Source organism: Motacilla alba, chromosome 2 (assembly GCF_015832195.1).
Source record: "Motacilla alba alba isolate MOTALB_02 chromosome 2, Motacilla_alba_V1.0_pri, whole genome shotgun sequence".
NCBI classification, from domain to species: domain Eukaryota; kingdom Metazoa; phylum Chordata; class Aves; order Passeriformes; family Motacillidae; genus Motacilla; species Motacilla alba.
Window position 1 is genome coordinate 124,717,874 of NC_052017.1, and position 16,533 is coordinate 124,734,406.

Genomic DNA, 16,533 nt, shown 5'->3' on the forward strand with positions numbered 1-16,533 from the left:
GCATCCCTCACACATCAGAACTTGGGGACACCTTGAAGTGAGCACTAGGTTTCTGGTGGGTAACTGATACTTGATCTTGGCCCAATCCTCTTGTATGAGCTGAAGCTAAGAAGCATTTCCATGTTCTGATTCATGATTTTTTTAAAATAAACTCAGCCTTTTGAATGATTTAAAGGGTTGGGGGGGGGTGGAGGGGGGGAAGGCTTTTGAGGGATAAAACCAAAACAAAGAGCATAATTTGCATCAAAAAAGGTTCTATTGTCATTAAAGGGTTAATTTTCCATTGATCCTGGAGCTCCTATGGTGTACTCTAGTGAATTAGTGAATGGCATGAAATGAAGCAATGAATGAAGAAATGTACTACAATTTATTGCTTCCCAATGTTATGTCCTGGCAGATGACTGTATAAGAGGAGATGGAGCTGAGGGTGGGAGGCAGCTGTTGCTAGGACAAAAATGCAGTCCTGAATGGACTGACTGCACTGTACAGGTTACACAATGCCACGTGCTCAAGCACAGCCATGCTCTGTACAACACATGGATAGAGGCACAAACATCGCACAGAACCCAATGGAATTTCCTATTTTCACTTTTGGAACATGTCCATTACAGGCCACAGTATCCCCTGGGTGGCTTTATTGCTGGATGCACATTTTCCTTTTCTCTAAAATAAAGCAGCTTGGGTTGACAGTGATGACATGAATGAGCAAGAGGCAAATGTAAAAGGTGAAAACCTTCTTCCTTTTTACTGGAGTTTACTGACTTCAAGTCAGTAAGTTAGAAACAAACAAACAAGACTTACTGTTCAGATTGTTATAAAATATACAATTGATTAGTGCAAAGCAACAATACTGACTTAAACCTGATTTTATTGAAGACTTGAGGGGAAGGTTATACTAACATTAAGAGCCTAAACTCTCATCCAAATTTGTATCTTCTCTTTTATCAGCACTGCTTTTCCATTCTGACCTAATTGTTTGGAAAATAGGTAAAAATATTTTTAGGTATGGAATTCTAAATTCTTTTAAGATTCATAAGTAGTGTTTGGAAACACGAAAAAGTTGTAAGGTTGAGATTACAGTAGAGCACAGGTTAGCACAGCTGGTTGCAGGCTGTTGCGTTACTATATATCAGACCAGCATATATATTTTTAAAGGTTTAGTTGTATCTTTTGCTTTGCTTGAAAGTTAAAAAAAAAAGAAAAATTCTTGATGTTAACAGCAGTGTCCAACAACGAGTTGAACATGAGGAAGCAAGAGATTAGTAGACAGTATGCTGAAGCATTGTGTTCAATCATACTCATTTTTATTCAGAGGGATCATTCAGCCCATTGTTCTCCCCTGGCCATTCTGTTTGTGGGAATGTAAGATTTAGGGATCCTATTTATTCTTAAAATAAATTAAAATAGCTATGCTAAAGCTCTAAAAGTCTGCCTGCATCTTTCATCTCTCCTTGTACTCCCTAACTCATTTTAATGACAAGCATGAGATTAGTGGTTATGCAGTATGTCCAGAAGATTAATGTTTTCAGGTGATCTTAGAGAGCTGTTTCATTTGAACAGCCACTGGAATTACTTTTTGCACAGAGTAGGGAAAAAAAAAAAAGAAACAAATAATCTAACTATCTAAAAGCTGCAGGTACTTAGATTTAAGATAGATCCTTGGCACCTTCCTTCAGCAATAATACTAGATAAGAATTTCAGATTTGGTATTTCTGAGAATAAGGCATGTTTTGTTTTCTATTTAAAAGCAATTGGTTCCAGCATCCACTTCAATACAAAAATTTAACACTGGATTCAGGCATTCAATATTCCTTATTCAATATTCCTTATACCTATGTAATCTTAGATTTTCAGAAACTGTGTGATAAAGCTGATAAGCAAAACTTGACAAAAGATTTTCCAGGTGAAAAAAATATATGTTTCTACTGCAAATGTTTTCACACACAAGTATACACATACAAATACATAAAGGAAAAGGAAAATGCCAGAACTTTGGGTAGGGGTTTGCAAAGTGGGTGAAAATTTGATTGGGGGTGAGGGTTGTGCCTGTTTTAACTTCATGATGATGTTGCAGAAAAAAAATACTGTAGCTTCCAATGAGACCCAAAGCAAAAATAAGGATTCTGAACTTCTTACAGGAATCTGATATAAGTCCAAAATGCCTTCGAGGAAGCAAATGTCCAACTGGTGTTCATTATCTTGTCTAGATTTATGCATTTCTTATCCCAACAGCAGTAACGATTATTTTCCAAAGCCTTTTTACAAACATTTGTGATGTGTGTTTATGTGCAGCTTGTTCAAAATAACCACATTCTAAAAAAAAAATTGGAAGTCTCATGGTCCCATAGATTTCTAGGGAGAAGAATTAACTCAGAGTGAGGGAGTTCTTGGTTCCTATGATTTCTGAGCCAAATTACATATTTACTTTGTTGGTAAAAAAAATAGACAGTTTTATGGCAAAGCTGGGTTAGACAGAAAATGTTACTAGGAAGCACAAAAGAGCATGAACCCAATTAACATAAAAGGTGGCAAATGTTCAGTGAGAGCTCCTCTACCACTGTTGCTCCTTGTACTAATGTGCAAGGTAATTATACTTTTTCTTCTTTGAAACTCAGCTGAACTATGTCATGTGGTCCTTTTGGTTATACTTTTGATACTGAGACTTGATTTAATGAGGTTCAAAATAATTATTTTATTTCATAATAGCATCTTTAGTAAGCTGTTACATTTTTTCCTGTTATTGATTCTTTATATATGCAAATTTGTCATACGTAGTACATTAAACCACTTCCGAGAGAACCTCTGAAGCAGCATGTAAAGTGTATTTGCATACAAATCCAAATGTAGAAATACAAAAGTAAACATCAGAAGTCCAATAAATTGCATGGAGAAGGATGATGTTTTATGTTTCAAGAATGGTGTTTCTGACATGAATTTTATGATTTTTGTCATTACTGATGAGTGAAATAGTGTTTGAAAAAGGATTTGAGGTGGTGAAGAGTAGGGGCATTATAAAGCCAAAACAAAGCTCACTTTTTGACAAGAAACATTTTTTCATTAAAAAAATGCACCAATATGATATATCAGTAAGAACAGAGTAATAGGACATTTAGGTACTCAGTAAGGCTATTTGAAATTGTCATGATTTCCAGTTCCAGCTCCTAACAGTTAGGTACTGACAAAATCAGTAAGGGAAGAAAGATAAAACATCATGCTTTAGGACTTAAAGTAATCCTAAACTGCTATGCATTTTATGAAGAGAATCATGCTGACATGATAGGAGAATGGAGGGAAAATATTCGTATTTCTACCTAGTTAATGGTTCTTGTGTCTTCTTCCAAAGTATCTAGGGCTGCTGAAGGCAGAAAATTACAGTATATCAAGTATCAATCTGAGAAGATATAGCAATTTCTCTATTCCTATCAACTCTTCTATTTTCCTTGCAAGAATGACACAGAGATAGAAATAAAACAACAGTGCACATCATTAATTTTGAAGATTTTTGGTATTTGCAATTTTCAAATGCCTTGCTTTTGCAATAGACCTCCATGTTTTTGCTGTCTGGTTGCCAAATGGAATCCACTGAGCAACTTCAACAGCTGCCAATGAAAAAGAGTTAGAACATGGTTAGAACCTAAGCATTGCTGTTAAGAAAATTTTGGATTTGGCATAGCTTATTTTACATATCACCTCCACAATAAAATTTCAATCCATGTGCCAAATTTCAATTGAATTATCTCTACTTTTTCTTCTTTATGTTACTGCTAAATTATTTTATAATACAAAAACTATTTTTATATGTGTATATATACATATATATATATATATATATATATATATAATTGTATAGTACTAAAACTATAATAGCACTAAGGCAATATTTATAGTTTTTTCCATGATAAGGTATGAGATAATTCAGTAGCTGTCCATCATATGATTTCAGGACTGTATTATGTGATATATTGGTTTTAAGGAGTTTTTTTTCCTCAATGATAGTGGTGAAGCACAAGTTGCCCAGCGAGGCTGTGGATGTTCCACTACTGGAAGTGTCCAAGGCTAGCTTGGACAAGATTTTGAGCAACCTGATCTAGTTAAAGGTGTCCTTTCCCGTGGCAGGAGAGTTGGACAACTTGATGTTTAAAGCTCCTTTCCAACATACATTATTGTATAATTCTATGAGTGTGTAATATGAGGCACAAGTTTTCATAAAGCTGACACTGGAAAATATTACTGTATCTCAAAGAAAAGGCTAGAAGACATGCTAAGCAATTCCAGAGTAAACTTGGAGCTTGAAAAGATCCTCCTCTATAGATCTCTAAATCCACAAAACCTGGAACATGAGAATCATGAGCAGAAAGAGAGTATAATAGTATACAGAAAGGAGAATTGGAGGGCTGAAATTAGTTGAAAGTAATTGTTTTGGGTCAATGGGTTTTTTCAAGGGTGTGGGACCAACAGGAAAGCCTGCCTCTTTGCTCATCTGAGTAGCCCAGAATGGTGAAGATTAGAGGAAAGATTTCAGGTCAGAGAATGAAGGTAAAACCAGAGGTAATGAAGAGGAATATTATTGGAAAGTATTGAAAGTGCATTTGGGGCTGCAGAGGTCCATTTCTGTCACCCCTACCAGCTTCCCTGATCAGTGAACACCATTGTTCAAGATTCAGTGAAATCCACAGCATGATTCCTCTCTGATCTGTTGTGAGCCTGGATGAAAACCTCTAACCTGTGGGAATACCTTCAAGGTTAGACCTCAACTTGAAAGTTTTGACAGCAAAATTCAGGATGTTGAACATACCAAACCCTTAGTGATGACTGTAATGCCAATCCCAGATACCCATTCAGAGAGACACACTGCCCCCACACCTAACAGCATTTTGAAGGTGTCCATCAGCGTCTTCTGCCCCAAACCATCACTTACTGTCTCTGCTCCCTGGCCCGGGGGTTGCTGAAACCTCCTGCCCAAAGCAGGAAAGATCTCAGGTTGCAACATGCAGAATAACATATGCATTGCAAAGTATCTCTCTGGAAGCCACCCAGCCTGTGATGCCCAAAGAGCCTTGGCTACATTCACTTTGCAAGATTATGAGAAAATGCACTTCACATGTAAGCAATTTTTGTTTTAATGTTCAAGAAATATGATTAACAAGTGTAGATAATGTTGGCAATTTTTTGCAAAATGTTGTTATTGTGATTGCTATTTCAGGAAAAAAAATTCCTCATGTTTGAGTTAATAAAGTTGATCATCTGCAAGAGAAATAGTGAGTGAGACAAAAGGAGTGGGGCAATGGAAGTTTTGAACTCTTTTTGTACACTACAGATTTCAATTGTCATGAAAAACTATTGCAAGGAGCATGAAGTTAACATCAGTAAGACAGTCAGATGAATGGCCATGGGGCAGAGAATGTAGCCAAGTATTAGAAGTGAGAGAGAAAAAAAATGTAGTCTGAGGACAAGTTGAAAATTACCAAGATTCAGGGCATGTTCCCTAGAATAAATCATATTGAAATCTGAAAGAAGTAGATGAGGGACTTTCATACTCTATCCCCAATACACTGTTTAATGTTTCTGCTTGGGGCTAATTGCAGTGCTGAAAAACGCAGACATCCAGTCAACACGAAGCTTTGTCTGAGTCTCATGGTAATAACTATCTTTTGTTATCAGAGAAGAGCAGCAGAGAGTTTGTTGTGTGCTGCCTTGTAATGACTGCACTTGATCTGAAAGAAGACAGATGCTCTATATTTTATTTGTAAACAGCATCTTTACTGTGATCAAGAGAAAGCAAAGGTAATCCCTGCACTCCCCACTGTCTGGAAAAAAAAAAGCTGTAAATCAAGGACCAGTTCTGTTTCCCATTAACAACATCAGAGAGAAGGTAGAAGTGCAAACAGGGTTTGCAACCATATGAGATTCCTTGCTTAAACTCTTTTTGTTGGTTCATTTTCTTGCTGGCTAAGCTCACATAAAAAATGTTTCCTTTTTCCTGAAGATAGAAAGTTCCTGATGTACTTTTCTGTTGCTTTCTTTTACCCTCATGGCAACATTAATTTTCTGCATGTGCACAGTCCACATGTTAAACAAGTACCTAGTAGAAATCTTGTTCTCTGGGCGAGAAACAGAAGCTGCAAGCCTGATTAAATTAAAAAGATCTTCTTACAGGAAGGCCATACTTGCCTGCATCTATAATTTAGCTCTGATAGGGTTAAACACACAGGTGACAGTCAGCTTCATGGCTGCCATGGCATAAACCAGGCTGCGTTTCTACAGTAAACACCCGAACCCCCACAGCTCTATATAGAGCTGGTGTGCAGATAAGTGGCTGTGGCCATGGCCACATAGTTCCTTTGCAGCTGAATCTGATTCTCTTGCATCTGCAAGCGTCGAACTTCCTGCAGAGGAATGCACAAGTCGTGTGCTGAGGAGGAGGAGTGGGCAAGACTGTCAGCCACAGAGCTGCTCTCCTTCCCATAGGAATCCCTTCACAAGGCATGCCATATTCTCTGTGGTGTTTCTTCCCCTGCAGCCCAGTACCCCAGGGGGACTCCTGCCACACCACAAACATTTCTCTGCAGAGATTCAAGCACCAGAAGAGAAGCAGTTTGTAGGGTCTTGGCCATAGATTCTTCAATCACAGCAGAGTCCATGGACAGTCAGTACAAGGGCACAACTAAGCATTCTCCCCTTCTTCCTGGCAGAAGTGATGCCTCTCCCTAGACATGGACATGGATCACTGTTGATGGCACAACCAATAGGGCCAGAAACTTTGGCCCATTTTGTGGTGTTACTTGGAGTGGGAGGTGCAGGGATGGCAGCAAACAGACAAAAACCAAGGCAGACCAATGCTCCCCCTCAGCTATGAAGTATATTGGCATCCATTCTGTAGCTGAGACTGCTGTCTCCAGGACTCTGAAGGAATGACATGTGATGGGCATACAGACAGGACAGGATTCCCTCTTTTAGCTGTCGCCTGTCCTCACACCAACCCAATTCCCTGGGGAACATAAAAAAATTCTGCAAGACAACTCTAGACACTTTTGCTACTGAATGGTTTTAAGAATGATAGCTTATATAATCCTATAGCCTCATTTCATTTTAGCAGTATTTAATGAAAGAAGAAATGGTTGAACAAAGCAATTTCATATACTATTCAACAAGCAGCTCTTTCTGTATGAAGCATTCACAATAGCTGTCATCTCTGTACAAAAAAAGGCTTCCAATTACTTCAATGCTAAGAGAAAATCCAAATACTGAGAGTCCCACAAGAATTTTTAATACCATTATGGGAAAGGAAAAGGTGTGACCCTGAATTCCATTTAATGTTTTACTAGCCTTGAGAATCAATTTGAGATTGTGTTCAATTTTCTGGAAAGTTTCTTCTTTTCAGCTGTATAATTGGGCACATAATGGAAGAGAACAGAGAGCTGTCCTTTCCTCTCTGCTTTTTTCACATGCTGGAGATGGGGGAAAGGGAGGAGATGACATGTAATCAATGGAACATGTTAAAAAAAAAAGTAAGTTTATGATATAAAAGTGTCATATAACCTCTTTAAAATTTCTTTAGCAGGCAGCAGGGAAATTTATAAGACTAATAGATGGCAGAGTATAAAAGAAAGATAGATTAGCCTTAGCTTTTCTAGTGTACAGTTATGCTATAAACCATATGGCTACAAGCTTTCCCTAAACTGCATCTACCTCTTGGTCTTTCTCTTCTATCCCAAATACTTTTTGTCATCTGAAAGAGAAAATGCATCCTGGTCTCTCTCTATCAATACCTCCCTCTGTATATAGATTATACATTCACCGTGTGAATTCCTTCTTACATTCTAATTTAAATTACCATCTTTTTCATTAAATATTGGTCTATTTCCAGCTTATCTGGAAATACACAATGATACATTTTTTAAATAAAAAATTTAAGTCAAATAAGTGTAGAATTTTTCAAGGAATGTCGCCACTTTGTAACCATTCACAAGAATGTGTGGAAGAAAGCCTGATGAAACATGTCTTAGAAAATCATCTTTTGAACTCTAAAGGTACTTGGAGTTTTCTTGGCTCCAGGTTTTGGTTTCCAGTCTTTCTGACATGGAGCCCACACTCAGAGGTCACATGGTCACATCCTTAATATTAAATTATAGTTACTAATGATAGGTATGTGGATCTGTTCTCTTTCATGGGGTGAAATTCCTGCAGTGGTCTCTAGGTCATGTCCATTCTCTACTTATATCTAGAAATTGCATGGGACAGCACTTGTAACCTGTGGCTAAAAGTCATGGAAAGAAACAATTTAACAGTTTAATACAACAGATAAAAGAGTAGTAGTGCCTTGTAAGGGCTCCATTTAATTTTGTAGGTTAGATGTAGCCTGAGACATGGGCTCTGGATTGGCAGCAGAAAGCCTAAAAATCCCAGTTGTCATGAATTGAGTTAGTGCCTGTTGAAGCTTTTTGTTTATGGCTTTTTTCTTTTTTTTTTTTTTTTTGCAAACCAAAATTATTTTTGTTTTGTTTTTTTCTTTTAAAGAATTTTTTAAAGAATCTGAAGGGCAAGGATACCAAGAAACACTGAAATACTTCCAGGATATGAATGCTCTTTAGGTATCATTGCTTGCACTTACAAAGCTTGTTTTAAGTCTGCTGTTGTCTTCAGGGGCAGATTCTCAGATTACTTTGCCAGGGAATCAGGGAACAAAGCATAAGGACTAGCAGATACTGCCTCTCCAAAAGTGGGATGTTCATGCCTAAAGGAGGTAGGTTGTCAATGGTAGGAAATGGCAATTGGAGAAATGTAGATCATGCTGGGTTGAGTTGTCTTTTCAGACAATTTTATGTAGCCACTCAACACAATGAGTGCCCTTCTAAAATGGTAATCATGCTCTTTTATTAATTACTTTTATATTTTGTCATTAATCACCAGGCATTTTCAGTAAGATTACAAATAAAAATACCATGCTCAAAATCAGATCTGTTCTGCTGATGATACACAACCTTGAATGAAATCTGAATCTCATTCTTTGACTAAGCTCTGCCATGATAACAGGAAAGTATAGAACTAAAAATGTATTTCTTTAGATAAAGAATGTAATTTCATTTGATTCTGAAAGCACATGAGACCAGGATGCTGCATTACAATGTGTTGTTTTCTGCATATTCGCTTTTATATTTGTAGTGTTTGCATAATATTTTGAATTTCAGCAATGAATTTATCTTGGTATTGATATCTAAGTGATCATTTCTATTATACAACCTGAGAAAATAATGTCCCCGGGCTGCTTCATTCCCACATAGGAAAGGTGCCTGCGAAGCCCTCTCTTCTCCAGGCTGAACAACCCCAGCTCTCTCAGCCTGTCTTCACAGCAGAGGTGCTCCACCCCTCTGATCATCTTGGTGGTCCTCCCCTAGAGCCCCAGAGCTGGACACAGTACTTTGAGAGCAAAGCAGAGAGGCAGAATCCCCTCCCTTGCCCTGCTAGCCACACTGCTTTTGATGAAGCCCAGGTTTCAGTTGGCTTTCTGGGCTGCAAGCACACATTACCAATTCACATCAAGCTCCTCATCTTCACCCTCTAATCCTGTTCTCAACCTATTCTCCACCCAGCCTATGTTAGTACTTGGGATTGCCCAGACCCAGGTTCAGGACCTTGAACTTGGCTTTGTTGAACTTAAAAAGGTTTACAAGGGTTCACTTCTCATGCCTATTAAGGTCTCTCTAGATGGCATGCCTTGCCTCCAGTGTTCACACAGCTTGGTGTCATTGGCAAACCTGCTGAGAGTTCACTCAATGCCACTGTCTGTGTTGCCAAGAGAGATGTTAAACTACACCAGTCCCAATACAGATCCCCAAGGAATGCCACTCATCAGTGGTCTTCAGTAGAAAATTTACCTATTTAATACATTTTTGAGTGTGACCATGAGCCATTTCTATATCCATCAGGCGCAAATTAATCAAACCTATGCCTCTCCAGAAGAAATGTGAATGTCTGTGTCCCTTGTGTAGGAAGTTGTCTGCTACATATTCATGTAGAAGTGTAGTAGCTAATTTGACAGCTTAAGGAGTGATATGTTTCTGCATTCCTTGGGGTGGAATCATTAGCACAGGTAAATCTCTGTGCTGCTGACAGCAAATTTATTTGACACAGAGTTTATGATCTAGTAGATGTAAATGTCTGCTGTGAAAGCAATGATGGATGAAGGAAGAGAACAGCTTATCTCGCAAGATTTCCAGTTGGGATAGAAATAATCTATCTTGTGAAATGTTGACAAGTTCACTTCTAATCTTAGTTAGAAAATTGAGGCTGGAAGAGATAGTGCTGAAAAAATAATGGGGTGAAAATCTTTTCTAACTTTTCAAAGCATTTCCTACATCCATTCTTAACTTGCTACAAAGTGCTTAGGGAATTGCAGAGCTATTCAATCACTTTCATATTAACAGAAAAGCCCCATGTGCACAGCTTTTCTAAGAACTATTTCCTGTGCTAAAGAGAATGTTGGACTATTACTATCTGTATAAAGTAGTTCACTGTTTAGAGACTTATTTAAATGTGAGGGAATATTAACTGATTCTGAGCAGCTTTGCCACTATGCCTCTTACAGTGTCACCTTTCTGACATTTTTGATTGAAATAAAGAGTACACATAACTAACAGCCCTTAGCTTTCTACACTACCCAACTTTTTTTAAAGTGGGTTTTGTAGAGCTGCAAATGTAGGCCTATAGGAATAGTCATCAAGATAGTATTGATCTGTCCCAGGAGAATATGGAAAAGTTTTTAAACCCTGTAAATAAGGGTTTAAGGAGAAGAACTTTTAAGAGGTAACTCTGAAACAGTAGCAGATGAGAGACAAAAATATGTGAAGATTATGCTATTGCAAAGAAGATACCACAGCCTCAGATATTTCCCAAGAGCAGGTTATAATTTTTTTTTTCCTTAAAATCTGTCCAGCTTGTAGTAGGAGATGGTGAAAGCCAACAGAGTCAATGACCTTAAACTGACATATAAAAATAGTATGAAAAGGTCTAATTATTGCAATGATTACAGGATATTTTTTTTTCGAATTCTGTTGTTTCCAGGAGCCGATGGAAATGCTATCAAAATTCCTCAGTGGCATTCAGAAATGTTTGGTGTTTACTTTGTTGATTTAACATATTAGAATGTATATATCTTGCAATAAGGGCATCATAGCTGAACTTATGACAAAAATGGAAGACAAAAATAATATATATTTAATAAAACACTTGCTAAAATTAAGGAAAGGAAAGTGTGGGGTTTCACCCCCGGATTGGGATGACCCCAAAAGATGGAAAAGTCCCTCCTCCAACCCGTGCCTTCGAAGAAAGACTCAGTAGTCTTCTGTTGTCTGTTGTCAAGGTTGTTTATTGTTGGTTATCTACAAGATTCTTCTCCTGAACTGCTGTGGCCCGTTCAGCAGCTCAGACAAAGGCACACTGCCCTTCCAGGGGGCTGGTGCCATCTTTTATATCATATATTACGTACTACATGTTTATACTTTTTCTCCAATACCTACTATCTATATTGAATGGTGACTTTCTATTCTAAACCAATCTGTGAGTGCCAACATCACCAAAGACATGGAGGCTAGGAAGGAGAAAGAAAGAGGACAGGGCACACCCAATTCCCTCCATCTTAGATCTCCTGACCCCCATGTACAAAACTTGGACCCCTGCGTACAAGGCTTAAAACCCCCCTGTACAGCACTCAGAAATCCTTCCTTTCACTTCGTGATTATCTCTACTATGCTATCTAAACTTGTGTGTGTGTGGCTTGTAATTCTTCATACAGAGTTAGTAATTTGCTCCATGGGCTAAGATTGAAACCCCAAGAGTGTCTTTGGCTGCATGCCAGGGTCTCAGAGCCCCCTGCCAGCGGCTCTGGCCATCCAGGACACCCAGAGGAGAGTCCTGGGTTCCAACAGGAAAGCATTTCAAGGAGGCATGAAAACTGCTTACAAATATTTTTCCAATTTCAGAGAGGTAGATGAAACAAGAAAATTATTATTTTATGAAAAAATGTGATTTAATAGTAATACAGCTCCTACAGAAGAAACTGCAGTCAGATTAAGTACCAAAATACTTTATATAAGGAAAATGTTACTTAAGTATTTTATATTATATATTTCTAGATAAAAGCATTTTATATCAGGTCCTTGTATGAATTTAAATACATGTTGACTGAGCTCAAAATACCAAAAATAAGTGTAAATTTTAAAAAATTCTTTTAAATATTTGAAGTCTGAAATTTCCATTGGTAAAATATATTCTGTCAAAAAGAAGTCTAACAGACATGCATTTTCAATAATCCTGATTTTTAAAAAAGGTCAGATTGGGAGTTTTTTATTAATTTTTGTGTGCAATAAAAGTATCCAGTCAATAAATCTCAGGTTTTTACTGCATCTTTTGAGGTCAAAAATAAGAAATAAAAATGTTTGAGCTTTAAGCATCACTGCTAAAACACTGGACTGTGTTTATATCTACTCCTACTCCTTATCTTTCTATATCTCCCTCCACCACAGTAATTTTCAGGTTAAAATAGACTTTTCAGGTTAAAATAGACTTTACTGAAAACATGTGTTGTCTTGCAAGTCTCAACTACCACGTGATTCCACATTTAATAGGATATGATGCTCCGTCACAGCAATTTTACACTGAAATAATTCTGATGATTTTGTTGACTGTTACCCTTTTTTTAATATTATTGAAGCTGAGAAGAAATTTAGCTGCAGCATCCCTCAAATTGCATGAAATTCGTTTCCTAAAAAAAAAGTTTCACTTTATCTATGTGATTTGTTATAAAGTCAATTTTGTAACATTTAATCAGAATGGAGGAGCTTTTAAATATAGATTTGTCTTTATACAGACAACTTCCTAAGCTCCAGAAGGTATTCTCCACTGAGGAGTCTCTGCTTCTTTCTCCACATATAACTGTTCTAGCAATCATAATGAGACATCTATCTCCTGGTATGTCTTTGAGTATTTTTCAAATGAAGAGACAAATTTGAGAACAAAAATAATGACTATAGAAGCTATATATTTGTAAATCTTCATAGAAGCTATATATCTATGTATATATATCAAGCTCATATCTATGTAAGGTTGACTTTCTTTAATATTTCAAGCATAAATTTACAGGTAGAATATAAGTGAACTTTCAAAACATTCACAAGATTTCTAAACTTGTAGAGAAGAATAAGTATCTGCTTAAGAGAAAACATTTGTAAACCCAGATTTTCTCATTCTCCAAGGAGTGATGCATTTGGGACAGGAAATAGATACTTTCTGAGTGGATAATAGAGTAGCAGTTAATGATCAGCGTGCATTTCTTTAGATCCTAAAGTGGAACTCTTCAGAACAATTGCAGTCCTCCTCAACAGATTTTGATTTGAGATTGTAGTTAATTTCACCATCTAAGTTACAAAAATCTTCTGTATTAGAAATACATTATTGGCTTCACCAAGTAGAAACTTGTGTGTTTAAAAAACGTCATTTCTCTCTGTTAACAATAGCTTCTATTTTGCCTAAACCCTCATGCATTACAATAAAAATTTTTCAGAAAGTTTTACGGCATCAATTAGAAGAGGTGAAAACTAGACAGGTGTTTTAGGTATGGTCTATTTTCACTGCCTCTTACTCATTTTCAATGACTTGAAGGTGCCTTTGCAAGCTTCCAGATGTTTGACTTACTGATATCAAATGTTTGCTTTTAGATATCAACATGGCAGGAGAACCAAAACCATACAGACCAAAACCTGGCAACAAGCGGCCACTTTCAGCACTTTATAGGTAAGTGAGAGTTCACATTAACTTACCCCAATATAATTTTTATCAGAAAAATTATGGTAACCTAAAATGTATCTACCAACAGCACTGCGCAATGTTTACCAAAATTATAATGAAATCTGAGTACTTATTAATGCTCCCACTCCTAGTACCACTATTAATATTTTTTTCTTTCTTAATTGAGTGTTATTTCAACTTTTAAGTCCTTATGATTTGGTGCTTGGCTATGGCCTCATTTTTTTGACTTTTTTATTTGCAATGATCAATGAAATAACTAACAATTTCAGAGCAACAAAATTGGTTTCTCACAGATTTTTCTGTCAGGGGTGAGAACCAAGTTCAGACTAGATTTCTTCCTTGGCTGTTCAGTATCCATTGATAGTGGCATTGAGGTGTCTTTCTCATATTCCCAGATACCTTTTGTCATAGAGCATTTACAAACTTGAGGAAACATCCACTTTTTTTTCAGAAATCAATTATGTTTAGTGAAACATTACAGATTGTTAGGGCTAGCATGCCCACATGTATTTCCACTCAATAAACCTTACATCTCATAGAAGTACTACAGAATTTATGCTCCAGATCCATGGAAGGAGTAAGGGCTGATTTCTACTGTAGCTGAAATGTAGGTAGACTGGCTCTGAGAGCAACACCTCAGGAGTGAAATCAGACACACTTGAGCAGTACATTTTCATGCCTTGTCTGGTCTGAAAGCTTCAGATGGAAATTCGAGGGCGGCATTTCAGAATAAGACAACCAGAAGCATTTTAGGTCTGAGCCTCCATCCTACATAGAAGAGATTTGAAGTTGTATCATATAGCTGTCCTTAGCTGAAGTGAGAGAAATATTATTTTTGGAGAAGAGAATCCCTGTTCCATCATTACTCTCAACTGCAAACTACTAAACTCTGTAGGTGTTCCTGGTAACCTTGGTCTACTCTGTCCCTGTTCCAGTATTTCAAAAGATTTTGAAAGATGTTCTGTGATTTCTGGCATTTATATCCATTTCTACCTCTGAGCTTTTGAAGGGTTTCTCATAAATACTTGTTCTACAGAAAAGGTAGGGATAAGAGAGACCTGTGGAAAGTTCCAAAAGAATTTTAAAGAGGAAAAATATCTTAGATTGTGTCCTTTCATGGATGTAGTGCAAACTATTTCTCTAGAAGATTGTGAGGCTTTTATAAGCAGCTAAGAGAATCCTCCCATTTCTCCGTTAATCTTAATTTTCCCTCTGTTCTGACCTTGTAAGACCCCACCTGGAGTACAGTGTCCTGATCTGGAGTACTTAAAGGGGGCTTATGAAATAGACTTAAAGGGGGCTTATGAAATAGAACACCTTTTTACATGGGCAGATAGGATAAAGGAGGAACAATTTCCAACTAAAAAAGGAGGAATTTAGATTAGATGCTGGAAGAAATTCTACACTCAGAGGATAGTGAGGCACTGGAACAGATTGACCAGGGTAGTTGTGGGTGTCCCATTGTAAATATTCAGGGCCAGGTTGGATGGAGTCCTGAGCAATCTTATCTGGTGGATGGCATCCGTGCCCATGGAGTGATGATTGTAACTAGATGATCTTTAAGGTTCCTTCCAACCCCCTCTATCACTCTATGGTATGATCCCTTCCAACACAAATCATTCTATGTATGATAACCAGGAACTTTTATTATCTCAGTCACTTAACCTATTATGTGAGAAGATCAATGACTAATAAAGTTTTGGCAACACTGAGAACATTTACTTATTTCAGAACACTGTAACTGGGTCAGACTGGGATGGAGTTAACTTTCTTCATAGAATCCTATAAGTGTTTTGGATTTGTTGCTAAAACACACCAATGTTTTGATTGTTGCTGAACAGTGCTTGCACAGCCTCATGATTTTCTCATGATCTGCCTGTATAATTAATAGGCTTAGTGTGGGCAAGAAGTTATGAAGAAATATATCTGAGACAGTTGACCCAACCTGGCCAGAGAGATATTCTCTCATATGGTCAGAAATAAAAACTGGGAAGGTTTTTCTTCCAAAGCAGCTGTTGCTTGGAGATTGCCTGGACAGCTTATGGTAGGTGGAAAGTAATTGCCTTTGCATCACTTGGATTTTTTTCCCTTCTCCCTTCCCCTATTACACTGCAAATATCTCAATCCATGAGGCTTTTTAACTTTTGATCTCTCCTTCATCCTGATAGGGAACGATGGTAGGGGGGGGAGACAGTGACTATGTGGGTGCTTAGCTGCTGGCCAGGATCCACCCACAAGACTGAGACAGATAAGAGGGAAGTGGTTACAGTAGATTTGATCTGCACTAAGAGAGTTATTGGTTAAAATAGTCACTGTTAAAAGGCAGGACTGTAAGTAGAAAGAGGATAATGGATTTCAGAAAGGACAGATTTAAGTGAGCTCAGAGATCTGGTGAGTAGAAAGGTTCTTGGAAAGAAATTTGAGGGACAAAAGAAGTGCAGAAAATCTTACACTGAGTGTGCTTAAGGTAGAACAGAAAATTCTCTTGAAGCAAAAAAATCAAAGGAATAATATGACAGCATCAGCTTTCTCTAACATTCTAGAAATTGAAAAGGAATTGTACAAAATGGAGAATCAAAATGCCATGACTGGAAGTAGAAAAGAAGAGCAGCAGCATCCTACAGGATGTCAGAAAGGTTAAAGAACATAATACTATAAAAGGTAACAAAAAATTGTCATTAGAGTAACATCCTCTGATTTTTAGTTAAGAGGAAAAGAGAGCAGATGATA

At 37.3% G+C, this 16,533-nt stretch overlaps 1 protein-coding gene across 14 annotated transcripts in view; it reads left to right on the forward strand.

The window, feature by feature from the left end:
* The window catches only part of RALYL (RALY RNA binding protein like), a 370,447-nt gene that overhangs the window by 287,400 nt on the left and 66,514 nt on the right, over positions 1-16,533 (forward strand). For all 14 annotated transcript variants that reach the window (XM_038127993.1, XM_038127994.1, XM_038127978.1 and 11 more), the window contains one exon: positions 13,713-13,788. In XM_038127993.1, the coding sequence (XP_037983921.1) occupies positions 13,713-13,788 (76 nt within the window). The remainder of the gene's footprint in view (positions 1-13,712; positions 13,789-16,533) is intronic.